The sequence below is a fragment of the Anopheles marshallii genome, chromosome 2 (genome assembly GCF_943734725.1).
Source record: "Anopheles marshallii chromosome 2, idAnoMarsDA_429_01, whole genome shotgun sequence".
NCBI classification, from domain to species: Eukaryota; Metazoa; Arthropoda; class Insecta; order Diptera; family Culicidae; genus Anopheles; species Anopheles marshallii.
The window spans coordinates 61,623,579-61,648,589 of record NC_071326.1 but is presented as its reverse complement, the minus strand read 5'-3'; the positions used below and the strand labels follow the sequence as shown (position 1 = coordinate 61,648,589).

Genomic DNA, 25,011 nt, shown 5'->3' with positions numbered 1-25,011 from the left:
GTAAGTTATCAGCGAATAAAAACGCCTGGGCTACCCGGGTGGCCGGTTGCCACGAATATTATTGATTTGAATGTGATATTTTGGTTTCTTCAAAAAAGGAAATCTACCAGCGAATTATCGGAAGAAATAAAAACTGTAATAATCCATAACATAGAATTTATGACCTTTATTTAAGGCCATCAGAACACTTTTCAGAGGTGTACTACATGAACCTTTGGTGTTTGTTGCGTTGTGGCATTTTAGGTGTTTTTATTTATCATTTTTTCTTTTTCTTTCGAATATTTTTTGCACGATTTTAAAGTAGTTAAGTCGAACAAAATTTCATAAACATACATGGTATAAATAATGAGGATATATTTTGATTGACTGTCACCGATCAACGATATGACGGTAAGGTTACAATTGCCGCAGCACATTACAATCTCGTCTTTGGGTTAAACTGGAAACCCGATGCAGGCCGAATATATTTAACACAAAAAGCAACTATCATGTGTCGGTGCGTAACGGTGCTACTGGTAGTTAATCAATACGTTACAGAATTTCCAGATAATGCCATACTTTCGTCAACATCCCCTAATGTTAAACCACATGAGCTCTCGTTGTATCTCGATCTCACACGTTCAAAAAGTAACCTGTCTTGGATTAGAAACACTCATGATTTTTTAATGATTGAAAAGAAACATTTTGCCATCGCCGTCATCTTCATCTGCAATCCTATGCGTCACTAGTCGTTTGGAACTCGCGGCAAATAATTTCTCCGGCGTCGAGAAACTTTGCTGGAGCACTCATACAACGGGAGACAAAACTTCCGTCCTCAGAAAAAAATCAGATAGCTCTTAATGCTTGTTTTTGCTTAAGAATCTACAACATATCTCCTCTCAGAAATAGTTTCTGTCTTGAGATCCAAGATGATATTGAGTGGTTGGTGTTCGTTATGAATTCGTATGTATGCAGGAATCTAGCTAGGATGTTCGAACGATTAATCGAGTTGATCCTTATGATATTTTTTTCTGGCTTCATTTTTTTCATCTTGAGTTTTTTTTAGTTAATGTTATTTTAATGCTTCTTTACACACACGCAGTCTCCGGTATTCGGAATATAAAATCGTTTGCCTAGCTACGAAAAAATTTAATAAATAATAAAAATGCCAAAGCCAGGAAGTTGATACTGGCCACGGACTGTTGTCTTCTTATGCCCGGGGTTTTCAAACGCATTCACCTTCCATCTCATCCTGGCAGTCTTCCTGCTCGAATTCATCATCCGCGGTCGCCTCCTGGTACTGCTGGTATTCCGACACCAAGTCGTTCATGTTGCTCTCCGCCTCGGTGAATTCCATCTCGTCCATGCCTTCGCCGGTGTACCAATGCAAGAACGCCTTGCGACGGAACATAGCGGAAAACTGTTCGGAGATACGTTTGAACAGCTCCTGGATGGCGGTCGTGTTACCGATGAAGGTGGAGGACATCTTCAGACCTTTCGGTGGAATATCACAGACGGCGGTCTTGACGTTGTTTGGGATCCACTCTACGAAGTAGCTACTATTCTTGTTCTGAACCGCAAGCATCTGCTCATCCACCTCCTTCATGGACATGCGGCCACGGAATACGGCAGCTACCGTCAGGTAGCGGCCATGTCGCGGATCACAAGCCGCCATCATGTTCTTAGCATCGAACATCTGTTGCGTCAGCTCCGGCACAGTCAGTGCTCGGTACTGTTGCGAGCCACGAGATGTGAGCGGAGCGAAGCCAGGCATGAAGAAGTGAAGACGCGGGAAAGGGACCATGTTGACGGCCAGCTTGCGCAGATCCGCATTCAGCTGACCCGGGAATCGTAGGCAGGTAGTGACGCCAGACATCGTCAGCGAAACAAGGTGATTCAAGTCACCGTAGCTAGGGTTAGGTACCTTCAGGGTGCGGAAGCAAATATCGTACAGAGCTTCATTGTCGATACAGTATGTCTCGTCCGTATTTTCCACCAGCTGATGGATCGAGAGAGTGGCGTTGTAAGGTTCAACCACCGTGTCCGACACTTTCGGTGACGGTACAACCGAGTAGGTGTTCATAATACGATCAGGATATTCCTCACGGATTTTCGAGATGAGCAACGTACCCATTCCCGAACCAGTACCACCTCCAAGCGAGTGGGTCAATTGGAATCCCTACAATGGAACATTTATATTAGTATAACAAACAACACTAGTTCGCATCTGTCCTACTCACCTGCAGACAGTCACAGTTTTCGCATTCCTTGCGCACCACATCCAACACAGCATCAACCAGCTCAGCCCCCTCGGTATAGTGACCTTTCGCCCAATTGTTACCTGCACCGGATTGTCCAAAGACGAAGTTATCCGGACGGAACAGCTTTCCGTACGATCCGGAACGAACCGCCTCCATTGTACCCGGTTCCAAATCGAGCAAGATCGCACGGGGCACATACTTGCCACCGGACGCCCGCGAAACTGCTGGAAAGAGCCAATAAAACCCAGAACGCACGTGGCGAATTATAAGATATGTTGCTTCTGACTCCCACGTCCAGGCTACCATGAATCAGCACAAACTTCCTTCTGTACGAACAGGTGACTCACACCTACTACCACTTCCGATGCACAAACGGAACCGCTAATCGATGGAATTCCGAGCACGTTCCTTCACCATTCTATGCAGCCTCGCATCGCATCGCATTCTAATTATTATTGTTTCAAACAGCAATCGGACCGGACCGGAAACAATTAATAACAGCGAAAAGATGATCGTTCCGTTCGTTGGTTGTTGGTCAGCTAACATCAAAGCGAAATGTTTGCAAGTACCACTATCGTGATGCATCGATAGGTTCGTTCGCTGTACGTAGCCGCCAGAACCTCTAGCAAACAGAACGGACTGTCGGTACTAGCGGTGACTGACTTGATCATTATCGAGAATAACGGACAAAAGTTTCAAACAACTGAAGAGCAAGAAATGGAAACTAGAACACTAGCCATGAGCAAGAAACTTTACGTCATTTTCATGATACTAGAATTTACAGTGGTTTGGTAATGATCACCTGACGGTAGGTTGTGCTGATTCTATGGAGTTAGCTCTATTATTGAGCCTCGTTTGCTTACCCGAGGCTTCGTTGTAATACACGCTCACACGCTCCAGCTGTAGATCGGACTCTCCATTGTAAACACCAGTAGCATCGATTCCGTGCTCCTCGGAGATGATCTCCCAGAACTGGAAAGAAAAATTATAATGAAAGAATAATTATAAACATGTTTTACTTAATATCAAATTTCATGCGCTTTTTTGAAAAGCTAGTTGAACTTCTAGAGTTTCTTTACATTGAAAGAGGGCTGAGAACCAAGGCTGGAAATTGACTCATAACGAGTATTAATAAACGATGATCGAGGCAAAGCAGATGACATCATATTCCATATAATTGTTCCCCATCGTTTCGAAACTGTAATAAACCCACCAATGTGAAACCCAACACTAAATCTAATCCGAACTTAACTCATTAAAGCGTTGCAAATCAAACCACATGAGCTATGTCGATTCTTACACAGTACATCTAAACTTTCTTCCGAGAAAATTACGTTAGAATTATGTCATTCCTGTCTCCTTGCCGACCACAAATTGGTTTTTAAGAAACACTACACCCAACAATCGTTAAAACATAACCTACTGAATAAAGCAATAGAAATCCCAATAGTAAGGGTGTAGATTTTAATATCCCAGCCCTATTCGAAACAGAACTTAACTTAACCACCCCCCATATGCTCGAAATCATTTCAATCTAACCGCAGTGACAGTGAAGAAATATTGACCATTATTCATCCAGTATGAAGGGAAAACTCTATTCACAGCTTCCCTCTTACGGCTGAAGCAGAAGGTCGCCGATGCAGTTTCCTTATGGGAAATATTTACGATCGGCAACCCATTCAAACAAACACTTGAGGCCACCATGGTGGGTTCGGCAGCAATTCATCTAATCCACGTAAGCCATAATCGGTATCCCATCCCACACTAAGAGATGGTGCCATACCAAAAACCTGCTTACAAACGAAACAGAACTCCAATGTCAGCGATTCTCTCTGAGCTGCATCCAGGCGCTTGTTAACATTTTCATAAAAATAAAAATTAGATTTAACGATTTCTTTCGGTACTTCTGTGGCTCATTTGTGGCTTCCTTTCGCTGCCAACCGTACACGCAACACCTCCAACTTGAAACCATTAAGTGGGGGCTTTAAAAATAAAATGGATCTCGTTGGATTGTGCGGGATCGCACTCTGGTAACATCGCTAGCCAAGTTATAAATAAATCAGGGTTTACACCAAACGACTGCACCGAACGACTGCAGCATGCGTTTTGTCATCGCCCAACGTTGACAGCGATCGTCAATTAGATGGAATGGGGGGAGAAACAACCCGAAAGGAAATCCGATTCTACCCGTCTCTCTTAATGCGTGATGGGGCTTTTCCGGACTTAGAGAAACTTCATCGCAAGAGTTGGGTGCTGTTTGACGTTTCCTCTCACCGGTCACCTTCGAACCGGTCGTCCATTTTGACTGTCCCATTAAGATTAAACGCTAAAGTTTTGTACAGATTGCACAATCGATGTATGTCGCATGGAATGTGATATACAGTATACAAGCGCCGAAATTGTAATTTCATCCTAGGCGAACCAAATGATGCGGAAGTGCCAGCATGTCGTTTGCGAAACCGCACCATAAATCTAACACTCTCCTACCAAAATCCGGTCTTAGTAAAAGTTGTTTCCCCCCGGAAACGTGTACTAGATCCACGTCGGGACACATGAGGTGTGTGCAGTGTTGTTTGTGTATCCAAAAATAAATCTTCCAGAAAAGATTACTTTTTTACTTGAAGTCAACACACAAGTTTAAAAAAATCTTCACAACCCTTTCTCCTTTAGCTACATGCATATACGGCATGACATTCGAGCCACTTCTTAGGTGTCAGAAGATAACTCTTGCTTGGGTCGATTGTTTTGGTTAGAGGAACGATGTCATTTCATGCTTCGCGCTGACACCCTCCAATATGGGAGCTTCTGATAAAAAGCGAATGCTACATTCCCATGCTGAATTCATTAGGCGTTTCCTGTTAAACACTTGATCTCGGGCACAGCCTAATCATGACCATGATTAGAAATGTAGGAAGGGTTCCTCTCTATTCGTGCTCAAATAAAAGGCATTGTTGTACTAAGAGAGGTTATAGTAATCTGTAATTTCATTACAGTGAATCATTATGTTTTCCTAACTTTTTAATCACAAATTAGAAAATTTGTCGATTGTTACTAATAATGAACGATAAAGCTGCTAATAATGCTATACTCAGAGAGTATTGAGTAATTACGCCCTCTTAATGTGTTTGAACCACCAACAATATGCGATCTAATAAAACTCAAGTTACTGTGTGCATATCTGGGACAGTACTTCATTCTAAGCGCTTTCGACTCGCTGATCCGCATCGAAAAACTATAAAATCTATGTGTATGGAACCTTTCGTTCATAATACCATTCCGAAACAACACCAATGGCATCTCCACGCCTTCTTGCATTCGGAATGTCACACAATGTGCTAGAAAATTTTCCTCTAAACCACGTTCGCTTCGAATCTCTTATTAACCGACCGAAAGGCAGCAATAGTAAGACGATCAAATCTGTGGCCTAACAAAGCGTGACAAAATAATTTACAGTTCCATGTATGATCGTTCCAAGCTGTGCAGCATAACTGAAACCCGAAAATACCGTTCCGCTTCCCGAAATCGCTGTAACGACGACCACAAAACGTTCCTGCGTATGATGAAGGGTGGCTCTACCAGATTGACGTCCCATTTTTATGACGCACGACCTCGACCGTTTCGTGCGGAAAAGTTTTCAAAAACGAGGCAACCAATGCTGGAATTCAGTTTATTCTTGATTTGGTTGGATTGTTCCTGTTATTCATTCCGAAAAGTCGAAGAGGGACTGCAAAACCATGTCACATTCAATCGCCACATAACTGTCACTTCCGATGACGAAGAAGGTTAAGTTGTGTTTATTGATCCGTGAAGTACTCCCGGTAAAGCACTGTTGGAACTGTGTCAAATATGTAATTTACATAAAAACAATAGGCACACTCTGCTCGAACTTTCCTCGATGACTCTTGACTGGATACGTGCACATTTACAAACAATCTTCTGTACACGATTCATTCCCCTTGGCTATTAGAATACCTCTACTTGATTAGCTTTAGCATTAAGCATGGTACATTCTTTCACAAAGAGGAACATTATCGATTTTGTGACGGTTTTTTTGCGATGCATAGGGACACCTTACTCTATTACAAACATAGTGTCTGGGTGAAACATACAGTGATACGTCTAATGATAGGTTTTTGTTCTGCTCAGGTCGCTTGATAGAAGCGGAACAGTTTAGATTCTATTGGCCATGCCGTTCTCTTTCCCGACAACGAAATTCACATCGTGATGTCATGAAGGTAGCGAGTAATATTTGTTTATTGTACCTAGCAATTAAGTCGTCCGAAGCTCTCAAAAGACTCACTGGTTCGCTCAGAACGGGCGGGCTACAATTCAGACATTTCCGGCATAGAATCTCCACCGTTCCGTTGAGTTGTCGGTGAGAGTTGGTAACCAATTTCTATGCTTCGTTGTTCACGTTGGTAGTTGTTGATCAGCCCCATCAGTGGACATGAGAAGTTTTGGCGGTGTACATAAGATTCTAATCAAAGGTCCACGAAAGGTCTCACGCTAGACTTTCGTGCAAACTATTTATATCTAGTTTTTTTGGAATGCCATTTCCGTGGTAAGTGCGCTTGTTCTGGCACGACAGACCGTCGTGTGGACGGAATATTTCGATGATTTCTTAACCCACCGCACATCGGGTACGTTCACCTTCGATCAGTCGCACGACACCGGGTCATCGTCCAGAGCCACGACCGCTTCAGTGATGCTGTGGGAGCATCGCCGACTTATCTTTCACATCTTCACAACATCTCTATGACAGTGAGTTTAAGTTTGGTTTCGCCTATTTTCAGCATACCATCCGCTGCAAGAGACAAAGCTGTCAGTTCACAGTCGAACACTGTGTCCCTGCCTTCCCAAAATTTATCCTGTCTTCAGCGTGCGAAGAGTGCGTAATTCTTCTCTTCCAAAAAGTTCTCCCGCATCGAAATGCCTCACCTGAAATGTCTTCTCCCTGGTGGTGCATTGGGTACGTCTTGCCGACATGATGAAGAACGCCATTCTGGCATCATGTATGCAGGCGGCGTAGCTGCAGCTTATTAGTATTTTTAGACCACAGCATAATTTATGGCCTGCAACGACGAGCGTGCGTGCATCGTGTGCGCTTGTCGAAAGCAACGCGAAGCGACGCATCGCCAATGATGCTCCATACTCGAAATGATCGATGCGATAAGCGAGCAAGTTATTACGAGGCAGACGTACCGCAACGCGGAAATATCAAAGAAGCTGACTCGTTAAATGTCGGTGCAAGACTAACGATGTTTAGTCAGTGCATTTATGGTTCGATCTATTCTTTACCGTCCGACAGTAATGGGTGAAAATTCTTAGAAATGAATTATGTGAAACATTTATGACTATGTAGAAAAGATTTATCAGCTCGATGAAAATGATTTATGTGATGTAAATGAGAGATCAATTTTGTACAATAGCATATTTAGATCCATCTGGCACATACCAGATAGATCGTGACTGGTATACTCACCGGTCTCATGGATCTATTTACAAAATTTTTTGTCCTACCGAGACGTTTTGTCTAGCAAATACGAGAAATTAATTGTTTTCCTTTACGGTTGCTGAACGATACTCGTCTGGAAGGTCATATTCCTACCATAAATTCATTTGATCCAATTTCTGACCATTTTTTGCATTACACCAACAACAGCTGCACATTTACTCTGCTGAACCGGACGATAAAATGAAAATGCAATTTCATTCTCACTGCCCAAAGGAGCATCGTTTACAGAAGTCACATGTTCGGAATATACATACAAGAGGGTGTATGACCGAAACCGATCGGATGACTGCAAACTTTACATCAGGGTCAGCAACAAAGTGAACCCATAAAACTGTTACAATGTTGCACTGACGATAGGTCTTCGCCTGTTGTGAATGTTCAGGTCTTAGTTTAGTAGACTCTTGTTTTTATTTTGAAACAGAAACAGTGCAATATCCTTTTCCATCCGGTGCATAAGACGTCAAAAGTTTTACATCACGAGTGTCGGATTTATGAGAGCAAAGTAACACTCATTCTCAGACATAATGGAAATGAAGGTTCCAGCTTCTCTTATGGCGCCATTCGTTAGAACATTTTTGAGAACGTTTGCACTTTCGCTGGTTCTCTTTCACAGTTATATGGTGATCTGGTTCATTGTGTTGCTTTTTTTTCTTTTTTCAGCCGGCGGAGTTGAAGTGTACCGTGGATATGCGATACGTCTGGATGTGAATGTCTCCATCGTCGCCTATCGTACCAAACGTAGACGTTATTATTGTCTGGCGTTTAAGTGCCTTTCTCACACATATCGTTCCGCCTCTTCCACATCCCATCGTCCTCATAAAACCATCATGAATGAAGTGACTGAGAATCGCTTGAATTCCGATTTCGCGCAAGAATTTAACGCCGTCGCAAAATCCTGTGTCGCCAGGCGACCGAACTAAACGAACTCGATTGAAGAATGCTACAAGCGCGAGCAAATCGCTCGGTAACAATTATTATTGTTCATGTGTAGTAGCTGCCGGTACAACCGCGGACAGCGTGTGTGCAATGGCACACAATTAGTTAAACCACGACCATTAATATATGTCGTTTCGGTATGATTAATACAAATGTCCCAGCAGCAGCTGGATGGTCCAATGGGAAGAGATTAGTCATCAAATTTAAAAACAATTCGTTGAATGAGCCACAGAAATTGTGTCAAGTATTAATAGTTTTGTTGGAATAATTCAAGTAATTCTTTCATCACTGTCAGAAAACCTTCACCTGAAGATAGCGATATACTAGCAGACAAGATATCTGGTATATTCACGTTTATTGTCATACATTGCCGTTCATCTTCCCTTTATGAAGCCATCAAAATGCAAGACAAGTGATACTCTGTGGTATGAACAAATATTCAACAACACAACGCACACGTACACATAAAAGGAAATACAGCTGATCGGACGAAATGGACATCGTTAAACTGCAATTACCACCATCCGGCCATAAGCCCCATAATATGCTGGCCTGAAAGCGATTGACTCGGGGAAAAAACGAATAAAAAACCACTGTTGCCAAAATTGGAGCTGCTTAATCGTCAGAAGCCGCGAAAATTGCGCTGAAAACGACTAATCATATACAGTGGTATAGCGTTTCGGCACCAAACCCGTACGATGACCGTTCGTTCGTGTACCAAAAGATGACAATAAAACATATTCATAAGCCTACATAAACGATCTCCAGATCCGTAGTACGAACTGGATACGGAACATCAATCTTGGGGGGTTCTGTTTGGATGGATGATGTTTCACTGTGTTTTGTGGTCTCATAAGAAACAAGAAGAAGCAGGTGTCTTAATAACCTCCACTTTCTATCGTTCCAACCGATACGGATCCCACCACGAACCAGGCCAACAGGGAGGCTTATAACCGCGTCAGCTTGCAACCGTTTTTGTCTGGCTGGGCATGAAAATATGAACATGTTTTCTGCTCACACTCAGCAGCGAACCCCACGAGATCGCAACATCCCGTAGGATCTTGCACCAGGGACAGAGTTGGAGCGCACACCCTGTGGCAACACCAAGACATCAGCTGCAATTAGTGTAATGAGTGCAATTTAAATCAGTTTAACGGCTAAAGAACTAGCGGTCCGCACAAGCATCAGTTCGGTGTTTTAGGTCTCAAGAAGCTACAATCTTGGAATGACGGTGTTGTGAAAAGTTGACTTCATGCCGACAGCGTCTAACGACAGATCGTATCGCGTAATGCTTCTCTGTCAGTTGTGACATCGCACCAGAATCTAACAGTTCAAATTATTTGTCGCTCACGAAATTTTCTTCCATACCCGAAACGCATGAGGGTATGTTCCTTTAGACGATTCACGGCAAGCATAGGAAGTGAAACGTTCATAAACTTGGAACAGTTTTGAAAATCGGTACAATGTCATTAATTCAGTTTCATTTCTAATTTGTTTTAACGTTTCTTTACATTTCTCTACATCCGGCTTGTTAAATCACGAGATAAAATTGATTGTCGAGTGCCGGATCCGTTAGATACATTAATTATTTCACTTTTTTTTACGAAAAGAGATAGTACGACAATTCAGTCGTTGCGGTGAATATAAAATAAAACGAAATCAACTTTCCCGTTGAGATATAGGTTCCTACTCTCTGTAGAGAAATGTTGACCATCAAAGGTTCAATGCTGTTATTCAGTATTACAACTGCAAGCTCACATTTAAATCACAATCGTCGACTTCTTATTTCCAAATGGATTAATTTAAACTTCGTTTTAAATCTCAATCACTGTGCAGAAGAGAAAAAAAACATCTTTCTAAAACACTTTACCTCTTGCTGTCGATGAAAATGAACATTTTATGTAAGATAATTCACACCTCATAAATATTGCCCCGAAAAAAAGTTAAAGGCGTATCGAAACTAAAATGCAAATTGTTGTGGCATTTTAAGAGACAATATCATAATTATCGCTGTAATCTGAGCCTTTCATCGACTGATGGGGTGATATTGGACACCGGTAGAAAGTGCTCCGAGTGAATTGGAAGTACCCTTCTCTTAATTAATATACAATTTTAGTGGAGTACCCATGTGTAGACAAAATGGTGATTTTGAATCACGCTCGTGCTCGTTTTATTCCATACCGTTTCTTGGTATGTTTTATTGTATAACTTTTTTCTGGTTATCTTTTCCATAGGGCCACTGCGAAAACCCGACATAAGAAACTGCTAGCTCGAATTTGTAAACTAAATTAAAACTTAATTGCTCCAAGAAAGCAGAAATTCATGGGAAAAGATCTCATAGCCGGCTCTGTCTGATAAGATCATCGTTTACAGCGTGGTATCATATGGCTCACCTGGAAATTAACCTCAATCACGCTCGCTCCATGTGTCGCACAGATGCTTACAGGCATACCCAATACCCAAACCTGACTTTTTTATATTCACGCCTGCTAGCGTCTTGGATTTGCCACCAAATCAATCAAATCGATCAAAATTCCATTCCGCCAGCCCACGGTGGAGGTGTTACCACCTTCACTTGTATTCGCTCTGTATTTTCTTCCGTTAGTTGTGTCGGTGGCCCGAAGACCTCGTGGACCCCTCATAATTACGGTGCACGGTGTAATGGTGTAACCCAAATTCGACGCGGTGATTACACCGCACCACACCCGCCTGAACAATTAGTTCAGTAATTAATGGATTTTCTACCACCTTGCAGTCGCGGTGGAGGAAAAGGCACACCGCAAGAAGAGACGGGTGGTGAAAATCGGTTTCATGTTCGCATGTTTGCGTTAATCATGTAGGTTTTATTTCCACACGTTCGATACGCTCGATGGAAAAGCTTATTATGCTTATCCACCGTAGCGGTGACGATCGGATCGGAATCGTAAGGAAGAAGATGATCAAAGGAAAATGCGATCTTCGAATCGAATCTCTCACGAGAAACGAGACAACGCTAATGCTACTTTGTTACACCAACAGTGTATCGGGCTTTGTCACGGGGCGTTTGCCAAAAAAAAACATGGCCCATTGTGTCAAAATGTCTAATTCGTGTATCTTGTGCACAACTTCTAAATTCCAATGCGATTTAAAACTTTTCCAAAATTAAGCCTCATTTATTGAAGACATTGGCTGCAGACTAAATGTGCTGACCTGGTCATGGATCCCATTTTGCAAATAATTCCAAGATCGTAATGCAGAAACGCACAAATGATTTTCGCAGGACGATTTCTTTGCCATTTCGTTTACATTTGCGATTGGCTTTGCATTCTGTTTGCTGGCAGAAGCAGGTCACTTTCAGCTATAGATACATCACCTTTGTGAATCAAGGTCTCGGTCGTAGCTAGTGAAAAAATATGATAGACGACAGCAATATCGTGCAAATTTTTATTTGCTGCCGATTGACCTGCTTTCGAGTGTTTCCCATTTTTCCCCCTAACTCCTTCTAGTATTGCACACGTGAAATAAAGATGTGAGGTGCAGTTTATATAAAGGATTATATATCAGTGTGTAATTCATGCTGGTATAAATGAATTTTTATAAATTTTGTTTAAATATTTAAGAATGTGTTAGAATCAAATGTTTGTTTACAATAAAATAAAAGCTGAGGGAATAATAGCAAGGTTATCGAAACAGATCGCATTTGAACAATAGTAGCTACAAGTCACATACGTAAATGTTTATGTTTATTAAGGACCAACCCAAATACTCTTTTAAAATGTCTTAAAGATGTGCTTCAACATCAATTTATTTTGGATTTGATTGCCTTCAACCGTAAAGCTCTCAATCTCTCAGCTTCTCATAAAGCCACACAAGGTGGCTTATGGTGGCTTCCACTTTCTCTTCGGAATATTTTTCCCGTCACAATGATTGGATTACGTGTAACTAAGTTAAACTGATTGGAAACATTAACCCAGTGGTAACTAGTGCTCCCGAAAAACGGTACCTTATGTTAATACACGCGAATCAATTAATTTGTGCAAAACTTTTCCAAAACATCATCCACTGTGAAATAAAAAAAAAAACAATGTTAGGTTGCATTGTTTCGAGTTTGCGTCTACGAGCATCGCCGGAAGAGTAGTTATCCCAATAACAGCACTATGGACGATAATGATAGTGTGGTAGGAAACATTGAAGAAAATGAGTATTTCACAACTTGTTTAATTCATATCGTCATCCAACCACACAGACAATAATTCGTTTCGTTTCGTTTCGATCAAAAAGAGAATGATTATTGGTTTTCCTTTCCCGATCACCGTCTTTGTAGTACGAAAAACCCTTCAATTGGCAAAAAAATACTAATACGGTGGAAGTTCAAAACGCTTCCTCTTGGCCGTCTGTCTTAAACAGTTGAAACATTCCCCAATTTATCAATCGAAGTAACTGCAGAACAATGCCATAAACTAACTTTCCAATTTGCAACCTGCCTTCGGTCTAAACCGGATGCCTTCCGCCTGTCACAACAACAAGTGGCCCCGTTTTTCTGATTTTCCAATTTCCCACTCGAAGTATTGCTTCGAGTTGGAATAATCGGATGCGGTACTGTACCGGGCAACGTAATCACGAAACGACAATTAACTACCACTTCAATCCATCGGTCAAAACGTGATTGAAAATCGTCGGAAAATGAAGTTTTGCAGATTTCTTACCAGTGTGCGAAACTGGTGAGTCAGAAGACAATCTGACTGCAAAGACTGCCGCGGAATCAATTTCTACATGATCAGCTTCTTTCGTTTCCAAAGTATTCGCACAGCACAACGGGCAGACTGGTTGTGCTCGTTTTCTCCTTGGTGGATTGTTTTGTTTTGCTCTGTTTCTATTTGTACTGTAACGATGTGAGGCTACAGTTTTGGGTTACCGTATGGTTGATTGGTTTTCGATTTTGCATTTGCCCACATTTGCGATCGCTACCAGCAAGATCAATCGGGTTTGTTTTTAACACATTTTACACATTGTTTCTTGTTTCCCTAAATTTGTGACTTTTTCGCTCGAAATTGCAAGGTAAATCTTCTCTATGTGTTGTGTGACTACTATTTAAGTGGAGATACAAGTAACCAACAATTACCGAATGCAAGCTCCACTGCCATTATTTCTACGATTCCGTGAGAAACCTCAGCCACCGGAAATAACCTTTCTTCGCTACATATGCAACGCATCCGGTCGATCCGGTACACTATTAGCCTTTCGCTTTCACAAACAAACGATTTCTATCATGCAAGTGCGTTGAATCGTGGCTCTCCATCGTATTCCTGTGCTCCGAACCGTTGTCCTCTGTTCAGTGACCTTAAGATCGCTAGATAAAAATTTGCATTCGCACTCCCAAAAAAAGTGGAAAGTAAGCTGTCAGCAGAGCGATCCACCAAACAGATCATGCACAGATCAATCGCAAGTGACGTTCGTGTTGAGTCGATATGACAGGTGCTGGATCGGTGGCTCGTATCAGGTGGAATGAGATGAGAATGGAAATGAAAGGTAAAGATGAAAGCAAAATTGGTTCGGCTCCATTCATCAACAGCGCGATGGATGCCCGTGGTCAGGTATTGCAGAAATCTTAATCAGTCATGCTTAACCCTCGAACTAGCCGGATACCAACGTCTAGTTTCATGCTCTTCCTTTCTCCTCCTAAATGCTTCAACAAACAGAGCCGTTTTGATTTGAAAAGGAAATGCCGACGATTCGTTCCTCTTGGATCCATCCCCACTACCGGGTGTGCTGATTAATGCTGGTAGATAAATTTTTTGCATTTTCATCACCACGATCAGCCGGCTTCTTCTTCAAATGAGTCGATTCCTGCTGCCTTTTGCTGTTGTGTGTACGATGGCAGAGCATTGTGAGGACTCGTTTGTCACGCTCCATGACTGTGTGGTTCACGTTGGATGATCCATTTTAAGATTGCTTTGGTTTACTACTATTTGCCTTTTTTTTGTAACACTAACCACAAGTGTCCCTAGAAAGAGTAACGACACGATCTCGTCAAGCACTGTGTGATTCGTTGGCATTAGCACACGCTAAGCTGGATTAATGCAATGCCAAGTGAAATATGTTGAGAAGACGTTTGGGATCCAAAGGCATGGCTAGTTAGTGTGGTTTGTCAGCGGAAAAGTGCAGTGTGGAATTTGGGATGGGAAATACTTGCCAAAGAGTATCCGACGACACTCTTGTTTGATGACATTGTTAATGAACACCATAACCTAATTGGTAGACTGGCGTAAGCGCAATAAATTGTCGTTACAGAAGAGGTTTTACAATTAAGTCTGTTGTTTTGTAACAATAACTAGGAGTTATTTTGAAGACTCTAATTATTAACACTTCTTAAAGTATCCGCAACAAACTCATTTGCTTGGAGCATACCTTTTTCGTAAAGCAACGTCAATCTTGGCTTGGAAAATGGTTCAGCGTGAATGATACTAATTTCTAACGAGCACTACCAAAAATCCCAAACTGTTAGCTTACCTGTAAATAGAGACAGAAAAATGAAACATTAGTTATCATTATTTAAATTTAAAATAAATTACTGCCACGTCTTCTGGAGTCTTATCTGTAGAACGCTACTTCAAGAAACCAGACATTGAGAATAAAAAAAAATCATGCAATCATAACCACGTTTGCCGTCGTATAACTCTTATCGGTCTTTTTGGGCTTCTCGACATGTGCGGCGAACCTGTTCAAATATTTGTATGGCCAACAAACAACTGTGCAGGCTTTTTGACTGCAATTCCGATAAGCAAAAAAAAACTGCTCAGTTTTTGTTGCTATTTGCAGTTATTTTGTGTTTTCTTTACTTTCGAAATAAACTTTTTTTTCCTTATTTCGCGAGCAAGCATAAGCAAGAAACCGTGCTAAAGTATTACAAAGCTGTTTGGTGAGTAATATCGCTCATGAAGGTGTTTCTTGTTCTGTTTTTGTTTCATTCATAAACGAAGCGTAACGGTTATGATCATTAGAATGTAACTTAATTTTTTTAATTCATCTTTTGTTAAGCAGAATCTATGCAATAGGAACACGATCCCGATTATCACTCGATCACTCCCAACGTTAACATCAATCTTCTGCTTGACCTCAATAAGCATTGACTTCAATTGGATCTAGCGCTTTCGCCATCCAAACAAACCATAGCGATAAGAGCCATCTCGAACGTCGTTTGTTGGAGCAACAAAAGTACCTTGAATGTCGCATCTTTGCTACTTCTTGTTGTTTGACTGCCAATTGCAGAACGCACCACCGAGGGGAAAGTTTAATTAATTGTATCAAATTAAATTAACGTCGTCTAACGTGGGTCTCAGATGCCGCCAACAGACAACCGGAACATCGTCGCCTTGCGATCCTATCGCTGCGGTGAGTCAGTTCAGCTGCGACGGGACACAGTTCGTCCCTTTCAAGCAATTAGCTCCATTTTAATCATGGCTGCAACTTTATCGTCGCGTGGCAACACACACTGCAACATGTCCAGTGAGCGTGAGGTGCAGATATTTATAGTCTTCAAAGTATCAAAAACTGAGGTTCGTTATTCTAAAGCAGTGTCACATAAATGCCAGTCCGAGAATTTGCAGGCACTCTGTGGAACATGTGGTAACGAGGATTTCTTGGAGTAACGACGACATTTCTCGAAGTACGTGCGGCTAATTTCAGTGCTGCGACTTGACACTTGGTTTCTATATATAGTTCCCAAAGTTGAAAGACCAGCCTACGTGGAAGGCTTTGCAGAGTAAGAGATTCTGCTCACACTTCATGCATTTGGACCACAGTAGATGATGTCAGGAACAACCCGTTCTTGTCACACTATTAAACGAACCAGGCACTGTACATAACAGCTAGTTGCATGCATAAGAAGAGTACTTCAAATACTTTTACAATTTGGTGAGACACTGGTAGGGATATGGCATGTTTAGAGCTATTCCTTTCTTGTCTTATGATTTATTTATAACACCACACGCATTCCGTGAGCTTCCGCTATGTATTAGTCACGGCAGCTAATTCACTAAAAACGAATTCTGTAACATCTTTCAGTGATTGCATCAAAATTTGTACTTGCTTGCTTGCTTGCAAATGCTTATAGTAAAATCAATGAGCATCATAACAAGCACCCAATAACATGCGTTTTTCTACATGGCACTGACCGTTACTAATTCCTGGACGTATGTCTATTGTTCAAAACTGAATTCACTCAAATCTGTACGAACAGTCCGCCATGGTGCAAAGGTAATCAGAAAATGCTGGTACTTATGCGGGCTGTTTTCATAGCACGACAGTAGCATAACTAATTCTCCATGAAACCACTTTCCGCACACAATCTGACATGGATAATAATGCGTAACTCCATTGTTGTTCAGCTACTGACGAACGAAATGTTTATAGTTTTTTTTATGGTATGATTGTCAAAAACCAGCCTTTTCCGAACTCGCATGACATTGACCCCGTGAAGTATATTATTGCTTTGACACTTCTTCTGTATTCATTCAAACCAGATCACACCTCGTTTGTTTGTGCACTCTTACTTGTTGGCATGTCTCGAAAATTTATTCGCAGCACGCACATCTAGTGACACGTATTGCAAAGAGAATCGAATGTCGTGATTTTGTGGTATTTCATTAAATGAGACAACTTAAGTATGGGTGTCTGAAGTTATTGCTTCATCTACAACAATCCGAAAACTATTTTAATCATTTGCGTGTTATACATGCAGAATGACAAAAGGAATACGTTGTAAACTAACAACCAATCATCAAACTTCCGTTTCAACAGCTATGAAAGATACATTCGTAACATTATATTGAACACTGATTATACTTTTTCTGATTGTTATTTGAAAGATTGACCTGCAGTGAAACAATTTCATGTAAAAAAATGTATGGTTCAATGGTCTATGTTCGATTGTTTTTATTAGACTCTTTTCTCAGTAGCGCTCAAAAGTGTCAATCCATTAACGTCATCATTCAAAAAACCAAGCGGGAGTTGTTAATATCTTTTTTCAGTTTTTTAGGTTGCGGTCAATTTCCTTTTTTTTATCATGAGAGAGAAAAATTTTGAATGCATCGGATATGAATCATATTAGTTGCCACAAAATGACCGCGGTCAGACAGACGCCAACATTACCCACATGAAACACCGATTAACGAATCCCCAGCAGATTTAAAGTCTGAAGATCTCCGAGCGCTCTTGAGTGTCCAAAAAGTGCAGTGCCACATTTCATTATGCGTTGCGTTAAGTTTTCCGGGTTATTCCTTTCCAAAAATAACACCATGGACTTCGAAGGGCTCCGAATTTGTTCTGTACCAGTAATCAAACCATATCTCGGGATGTGTAGGTAGCTGGACCACACAGTTTCAAGTCGAATAAGCCGGTAGCTCTTCACAGAGAAAAGTTAATTACCAATGTTAATACAAGTAATTAACATCGGTAATTAACTTTTCTCTAAACGGAACGTTTTCTTAAAACGGAGTTGGTCGTTTTGTCTACGAGAACGAAACAAGAGCTAGGATAAAGCAAACTGAAACTGGATCGCTAGATTAAACTCACGAGCAGCCGTCTAGTCATGCAGAAGTGATCACCAGCAGGAAATTCTATCGTAGTACGAGTGCAGGTTAGAATTCTACACTGTGTACACCGCTGTGGCTTTTGCGATGAGTATGATAATTATTCTTTCATGGTGCGAACTATTACCAACTTTAATTTTGTTCATTATCAACACTTCAAAAACGTGTTTATGGCTTCTTGGGAATAGTGTCTTAGAAGATCGGGTCTACTAAGTTTAATATTATGGAGCTTTGGATAATTTATTAAAGGAGGTCATTGGTTTGACAAAAAAAAAAATCATGAAAATCTAATAATTCACGAAAGAAAAGATACACGGATGAGATAATATCCATCAAAATATAATATGAATAGATAATCCTAAAATATCTAGATTAATATCACATAACCGCGATGCGTAAACCAAACGATTCTTATCATTCTTCCATACATGCAGATAACATTTAGCTTTGAGGTAAACGTTAAACGTTGCGTTAAACAAATTCGTTCAATCAGCTGCCTCTCTATGTATCCGGCTGTGATAGTTGCATTGTTGACACAGACAGAGCCCATCATTCAATGTTAGGCGTCAGACGCTTGACCGTGTAGGGTTTGAAAGCGATAAGACTTCTAATACATCACCTAATCGGTGATTGTGTGAACAGTCATCAGCGGTAGTGTGGAGTACAACGATCTCTATGCCATGCATCAATGCGTTCTAGGCGATCGTATTGCTAGTAACCAAGTTCGTAGATCTTGGTGAACCACCGCAGCACGTTGTTGAATTCTCAACGCTTAATTGCAATTTTTTTTAGCATTCCATCTCTAAGGTTAAGAGCAGTTAGTATTGTAATAGAAATCCCGAACCTAAACGATCCCTTACTCTACTTCGATCATGGATCAATTCTTAGATTTCTTCAAGCATCCATGATTTCACCGATCAAAGGGCCGATTCCGAGCTTACCAATTTGTTCTAATAGACTAATGGAGTTTGCGATCTGAGCTATGATGCAGTTCACCATTAGGGAGCATACCGGCGCACCTGACTTTAACCTCAACCATAACGCCAATAACTCATAACCGCGATTCGTCTCGGTCCAAACCGAAGAATCATCGTGCGCTGAACCGTGCGCAGATGAGTTTGATTTAATTTTTCCAAAGCACGGAGAGTCCAACTAGGCGGGCGTGTAAGACCAACATTGCGAATAGCAGAAAGCCGTGGTACCATGGTTTAATGATTCTTCAGCTACTTGCCAGACGCTACACCTTCTCTTACACTCTGTAAGGTATGCATTTATGGTTTCAATAAAAAAGTGGAAGAACATGAAACGAAAACGATGAACCGACGATGACGAACGAAACCGAACGAACCGTGCAAGTAGAAGGCGCCATAAAACGTTTCACTTGGCAAACTTGACTTCCCTAGTCTTTTAAGTTACCATAAATCCCAAAAACGTGCTCGTTTAGTGCTGGTAAAACCGTTATCTAATGAAGGTTCTTGCCCTTTCTCTAATCCCGACAATATGTTATTCGCTGAACCGTTTACGTTTCGTGAGAGATATCTTTTAATTAATCTATGAAAGCTTAACACTAAAATATAAGTAGAAGATGGGCGATTAGATAACGATTAAACTCACACATTCACTGACGCACGTTAAACGATCACTAATTGCTCACTCTGGATATCCACCGGCGTATCTTTCAGCTTCAGGTTGAAATTCAATCACAACTTAGAGACATTCCAATACTCTTTTATAGACATCAAAGCGATACAACTTCGTCAGTTCATCTCTCCTTTACGAGTAAACGAATGCTGCTGCAAACGTAAGCTGCAAGAAAATCGCATCAAGTGTTTTGTGGTTTTTGTGGACGTCATGAACGTACTTGTCATGAAAATAAATCGTTTCACATCCTACTGGAAAAAACGATCTTGGTTTTATGAAAAAGCATTTTATCGTAATTCTACACATAACGTTTTAAACCGGTAATTAACCTTGACCTCGACTTCATCAGCAATAGATACCATATTTAGGGAAAGAATGTTTTTCCCGACTATTCGCATCAGAAGCCCGGCTAAGGAGAAGTCTATTGCATTTTATGTGCTTTTTGGAGCGACAGGCTCCAGTTGTCGATGTGACACACTATTTATGTAATCAGAACGAGCTCTGCCACTGCCCGAAGGCACCAAAAGCTGCCATATACAGGCAGCGGCCGCACGGTGTTAATACCCAACCACATTCATTACGGAACACATTAAAATTCCATCGCGATTTGTCTCCAGCCGTATCGAGCCGAGCCGCGAGTGAACCTCTAAAGTGCTGGTAATGCACATCTCTTCCACAGTGGCTAATTCTGCTAATGCCGAATCATTCATCGATAACCCTTGGCCCTGTTTGAATGTTTCTTTCGATTTTCGTCTCGAGTGAAAGTACCCCATTTAAGGGTCGTAACCTGGGTCATCGGCGCAGGTTGAAAGCAACCACCTATTCGAAAGGCAGGTAAGGGCATATTAAGGGCTTCATAATCATAAAACTTTCACGCGGAAAGTGAAGTCAACTCGCTGCCTACCAAAATCTATTGCTCTGTACCGTGTGGAGGATTAATTAATGTTGTTTTGACTCCCAACTAATCAAGGCAGAGGGCAAGTGCACCTGACCTCGTTGAGCGACATCACCCATCCAGCCGTTCAAAGTTTGCTGTGTGATCTATATGCACAACCTATGCTGTCTCACAATCAGATCACGATCACGCGAAGTTTTATCATGTTTTAGTGAAAGGAGTTTTTGCTTCATGTTTGAGATTTTTTGTGTGCATAAACTACGCTTTCACGTTATCTATGGGGTGTGTAAGCTGAAAAACAAAATCACGCAACGCAAGCATTAAAAACTATCCAGACACACAAAACAAAAAACTGACGCTTCAAAATAGCAGTAGGGTCAAGGTTGAACTGGTTTGAGTGAGTTTTTTTTTTGCCTAATGTGCTCTTCTGGGAAATTCACACCTGAGTCGAACATTTTCACACATATAAACAAAAACAAAAAAAAACACTAACAAAAAAAAAACAGTGGGAAGATTTTTTTGGAAAACCTTCCCATATAGTTTTATCATTTTGTGTGTCTCAGCACGCATGTGTTACAGGAGGTCATGTTATCATTTTGGGCTAGGAATTTTTTACATTGGATTTTTGTTTTTCATTGCTGTTAATATTTTCAGTTGCGTGATCTGCTTCCCTATTTCGATATTATCTGTACGGTGCTTATTGCTTTGCTTTTAAGCACGTCAAGAGCGCGACCATGTTGTTACAATACTTTAAGCTCTAGGTATCGGATAACGTTATCAATCCGAGCGGGACTCTTCAATGTTCGTGAGGAATAAGAATTAGGATTTCTGACTTACTCGAAACATTACTCACACACAGCAAATGCTCTGGTGTGGTTAGTGCATCGCAGTTGATAAGATTCTTTTTGCAATAAAGGTATGATTCGCTCGGATTCCCAGGCAACGTTACTCATTGACAATTAATTCTTAAGAATGTATTACTCAAGGAAAGAGCAATTGTATTCCTTGAAAACGCTCAACAACGCTCAACATGTTCGAGATACTGCGATGTTTATTTTGCGATGATTCATTGTCAAACATCGTTTGCAATAGATGCTGAGATGAATTTTTCGCTTATTCTCGAGACACGTCTACCCGTGTAATCAGAAACCAGACAGTTCCAACAGCTGGTGGGCAGACTGCACCGTCATTTATTACAGTATTGCTGTGACGATATGGTTCTTTGCTTTGCTCCAGTACTTCCTGGGAGGGGTTACTCGGGTTCTCGCATAATCTTAAGATAAACATATTTCACTACCAAACCTCCCATGGAATGGCATTGTACAAGACACAAAGAAGACCAATTCGCATGCGGCAGATAAAGCTAACCGTTTGCCCGGGAGCGGGCAGCAATAGTGCGAACTGGGAACGAACACCAACCAACAAGATATCAACTGGAAGACCCCACCGCGAGAGGTCGTTACACTGCAGAAAATCTTCGTTTCGGCTCTACACTCGTTCTTGGCTCGCTGATTCGCAAATCTCTGCACGCGGAACGGCTTCCATGCGATTTTATTCCCGCGTCCGAAAAAGAAGCGCTCGAAAACGTAGCCTTACTCAACAGGCTACCGGCCAACCAGTCAGTCATGCTGAACAAATGCCGTTAATTAGAATGGGTACGCCAATCGGGCGTTGCGCCTAGGTAGAAGAACTAGACCACCTCATCCAACACTGCCCGGAGGGTGTGTTTGTGTGTGCGGAATGACGTCGCTGCTTCTGGTGGGCATGAGAAGAAAAAAAATCGCCAAACACTCAGACACGCTGATTACTTCGTCCAGCCCCGAGGTCAGCACCGGATGTTGCCACAGCAAGCACCGTGAATGTCGGGAACAAAGGAAACCCGCAGATCGTACGATCTTGCACACCCGCAATCACTGCAGTACATGCTCGGAGCGTTTCGGAGGCGAAATACAAAAAATAAAACAGAAAGAAAACTTGTCCGACTTTCCGGTTGCTCCGTAGACCAATCTCGTACAACCTCCAAACACAAACCGACCCGAAGATAGCGCAATTGGAATTTAATAGTCCAATGCAAAACACAAGTATGAATTGTTATCACTGTAATAAAGAGAAAGGGAGAAAATAACACTAGAAGTTCCGAACACGTTTATCTGGATGCAAGCGGGGCACGCATGGACGTGGCACTGATATACGTTCTTAGAAACTAATTGGAATCTTCATGTAGAAAGCATTCCATAGTTTTGATAATTTACTAAACATTTCCCACTCTTCTTCAGCGAACACGTGACCATGCATCGTGGACCCTCAGTAATAGAACTAAGACAACCGTCTCAGTAAATTCAATTTTTTTTTCACTAGATGTGACCGTCACACACAGTCTTCTTCAGAAGTCCTTCTCAACTCTTGAATGCTTCTTCAGAACTTCCTGCACAACCTACCTTGGCTCCAATCTGGTTACCGCACTGACCGGCCTGAAGATGCACAATTTCTCTCATGTTGACGGAGTGTTTTCTTCCTTGCACACAAACGGTTTTAAGCAACAATTACAACTCGCACTTAACGCACTTTAAGGAACGACCACGATCACTTGCGTTACCGTTGGGTGAAACACTGTGGCAAATGATACTCGGCACGATAGGTAAAGCGCACACGTGCACAGAATTGTTCACGAGTCCCGAATAGAGTTTTGGGATAGTTGCAGAGTTGGAGCGCTGCTGGCACGATCCGACCACGAGCTATGTTCAACGTTAACTGAACCACCAGTCCTACAGTGACTGACGATCGAACCTCCGACCGAGCGTACGAATGCGTAAGATAAGCGCGTGCTGGACCGAACAGTACACGATGGTCGCTTTGTGCCGAACGTTGGGCTCACGAAAGCGATCGTACAGTGACGGGCGATTTCAGTGGATGCAAAGCCGGAAGTGGTACGTTATTTGAGAGTTTGCTCGTTTCGCTTTTCACTCCCCAAGCGCCACAGAATACGCTTTTCATCGGCGAACCTGACAACCCGTTCGATGCAACGTGCACAACGCAACTGGTCGGAATGTGGGAATTGAAGGGAAATTTTATCATCGTTCGACTGCCGACAAATGCTGGTAAAGTTCGAACGACACGCGATCGGGAGCGGACTAGTGTGAGTGTGATCATCAAGGAAAATGCTAGCCGCTACATTTATGGGTATCCACCCATTGGAAGCAATATAACCGCGAAGAAGGAAGCTCCTGTATGGTCTGATCCGCTTGTGTGGAACGTTACAGGGGAAAAATTTGGTTTATTAACGTCGATTGAAGGGATTAATGTTTCATGATTAATAATATGTTCTAAGAATAGCAAGATCATCACATAATCTGTGAATTCGTTTATTAAATCAAACATTAAACTTTCGGCAAACTTTCCTGTACACTTTAGGTATATGAGTCAATCAAAGAATTTGCAATTTAATTTTGCTGGTGCAAATAAATTTTAATTTGTTTGATTCGTAGCTTTTATGTTTTCGTCAAAACATCTTTTAAATTCCTCTATTAGAAAGTTATATTTTTTTATGCAATAAAGGAACTGAATAAATAAATAAGTACACGATAATAACAAAATCACAGCATAACCGCAATCGTTGTACTCAGGGTTGACGAACTGTTTATTGTGAGAGAGAAAAAAATCGTTTACTGTTAGATGTTTTCCGCTTGTGTAAAATAAAAAAAATGAAAAACTTAACAAAACTGCTGTCTTTCATTCGAATTAAAAAATAAAGTTATATTCAATAAAAGTTATCTTTATTTCAACTATAACACTGTGTATGCACTATTTGAAAATGGTATGAGTCATCCCCAAATCAGCCAACCAAAGATACTTATCTACTGACATTTTTCGACCTATTCTTTCGCTATAAAATTCGCTTACTCTTCGGGAAATTCGCCGCATGTGAATTTCGATCTAGCACGTCTGTGTAACACATTCTCGTTCCTACCATGCGAACATGACTGTTCCCGCTTTTCCCCTTCCTTCCTTCGTACACACGCGTCCGTACGGCACAGAAATGCATACCAAAAGAACGGTAAAAGGAATAAAATTACTCACAAAAAAAACACAACCTACACATTACCACCACATACCTTCCAGAAAGCCGAGTGAAGATGCAGTTGGAGGACGTTGGTAGGAAAATCTCCCGTTCGAATGCTGTTTCCTATTGCGCGTGTGTTTGTAGTTTTCGTTTTT

At 41.4% G+C, this 25,011-nt stretch overlaps 1 protein-coding gene across 2 annotated transcripts; it reads right to left on the bottom strand.

Annotated features, from left to right (window-relative positions):
- Positions 1 to 1,204: 1,204 nt before the first annotated feature.
- LOC128710115 (tubulin beta-3 chain) lies at positions 1,205 to 23,291 on the bottom strand. 2 transcript variants are annotated; one of them, XM_053805156.1, is made up of 4 exons: positions 23,235 to 23,291; positions 3,104 to 3,212; positions 2,220 to 2,464; positions 1,205 to 2,158 (listed from the first exon to the last, which is right to left on the bottom strand). In XM_053805156.1, the coding sequence occupies exons 1-4, from the start codon at positions 23,289 to 23,291 to the stop codon at positions 1,205 to 1,207; spliced, it is 1,365 nt and encodes a 454-aa protein (XP_053661131.1). The 2 variants fall into 2 exon arrangements, with proteins under 2 accessions (XP_053661131.1, XP_053661132.1); XM_053805157.1 differs by having other exon boundaries at positions 2,220 to 2,461.
- Between the last annotated feature and the right edge of the window lie 1,720 nt (positions 23,292 to 25,011).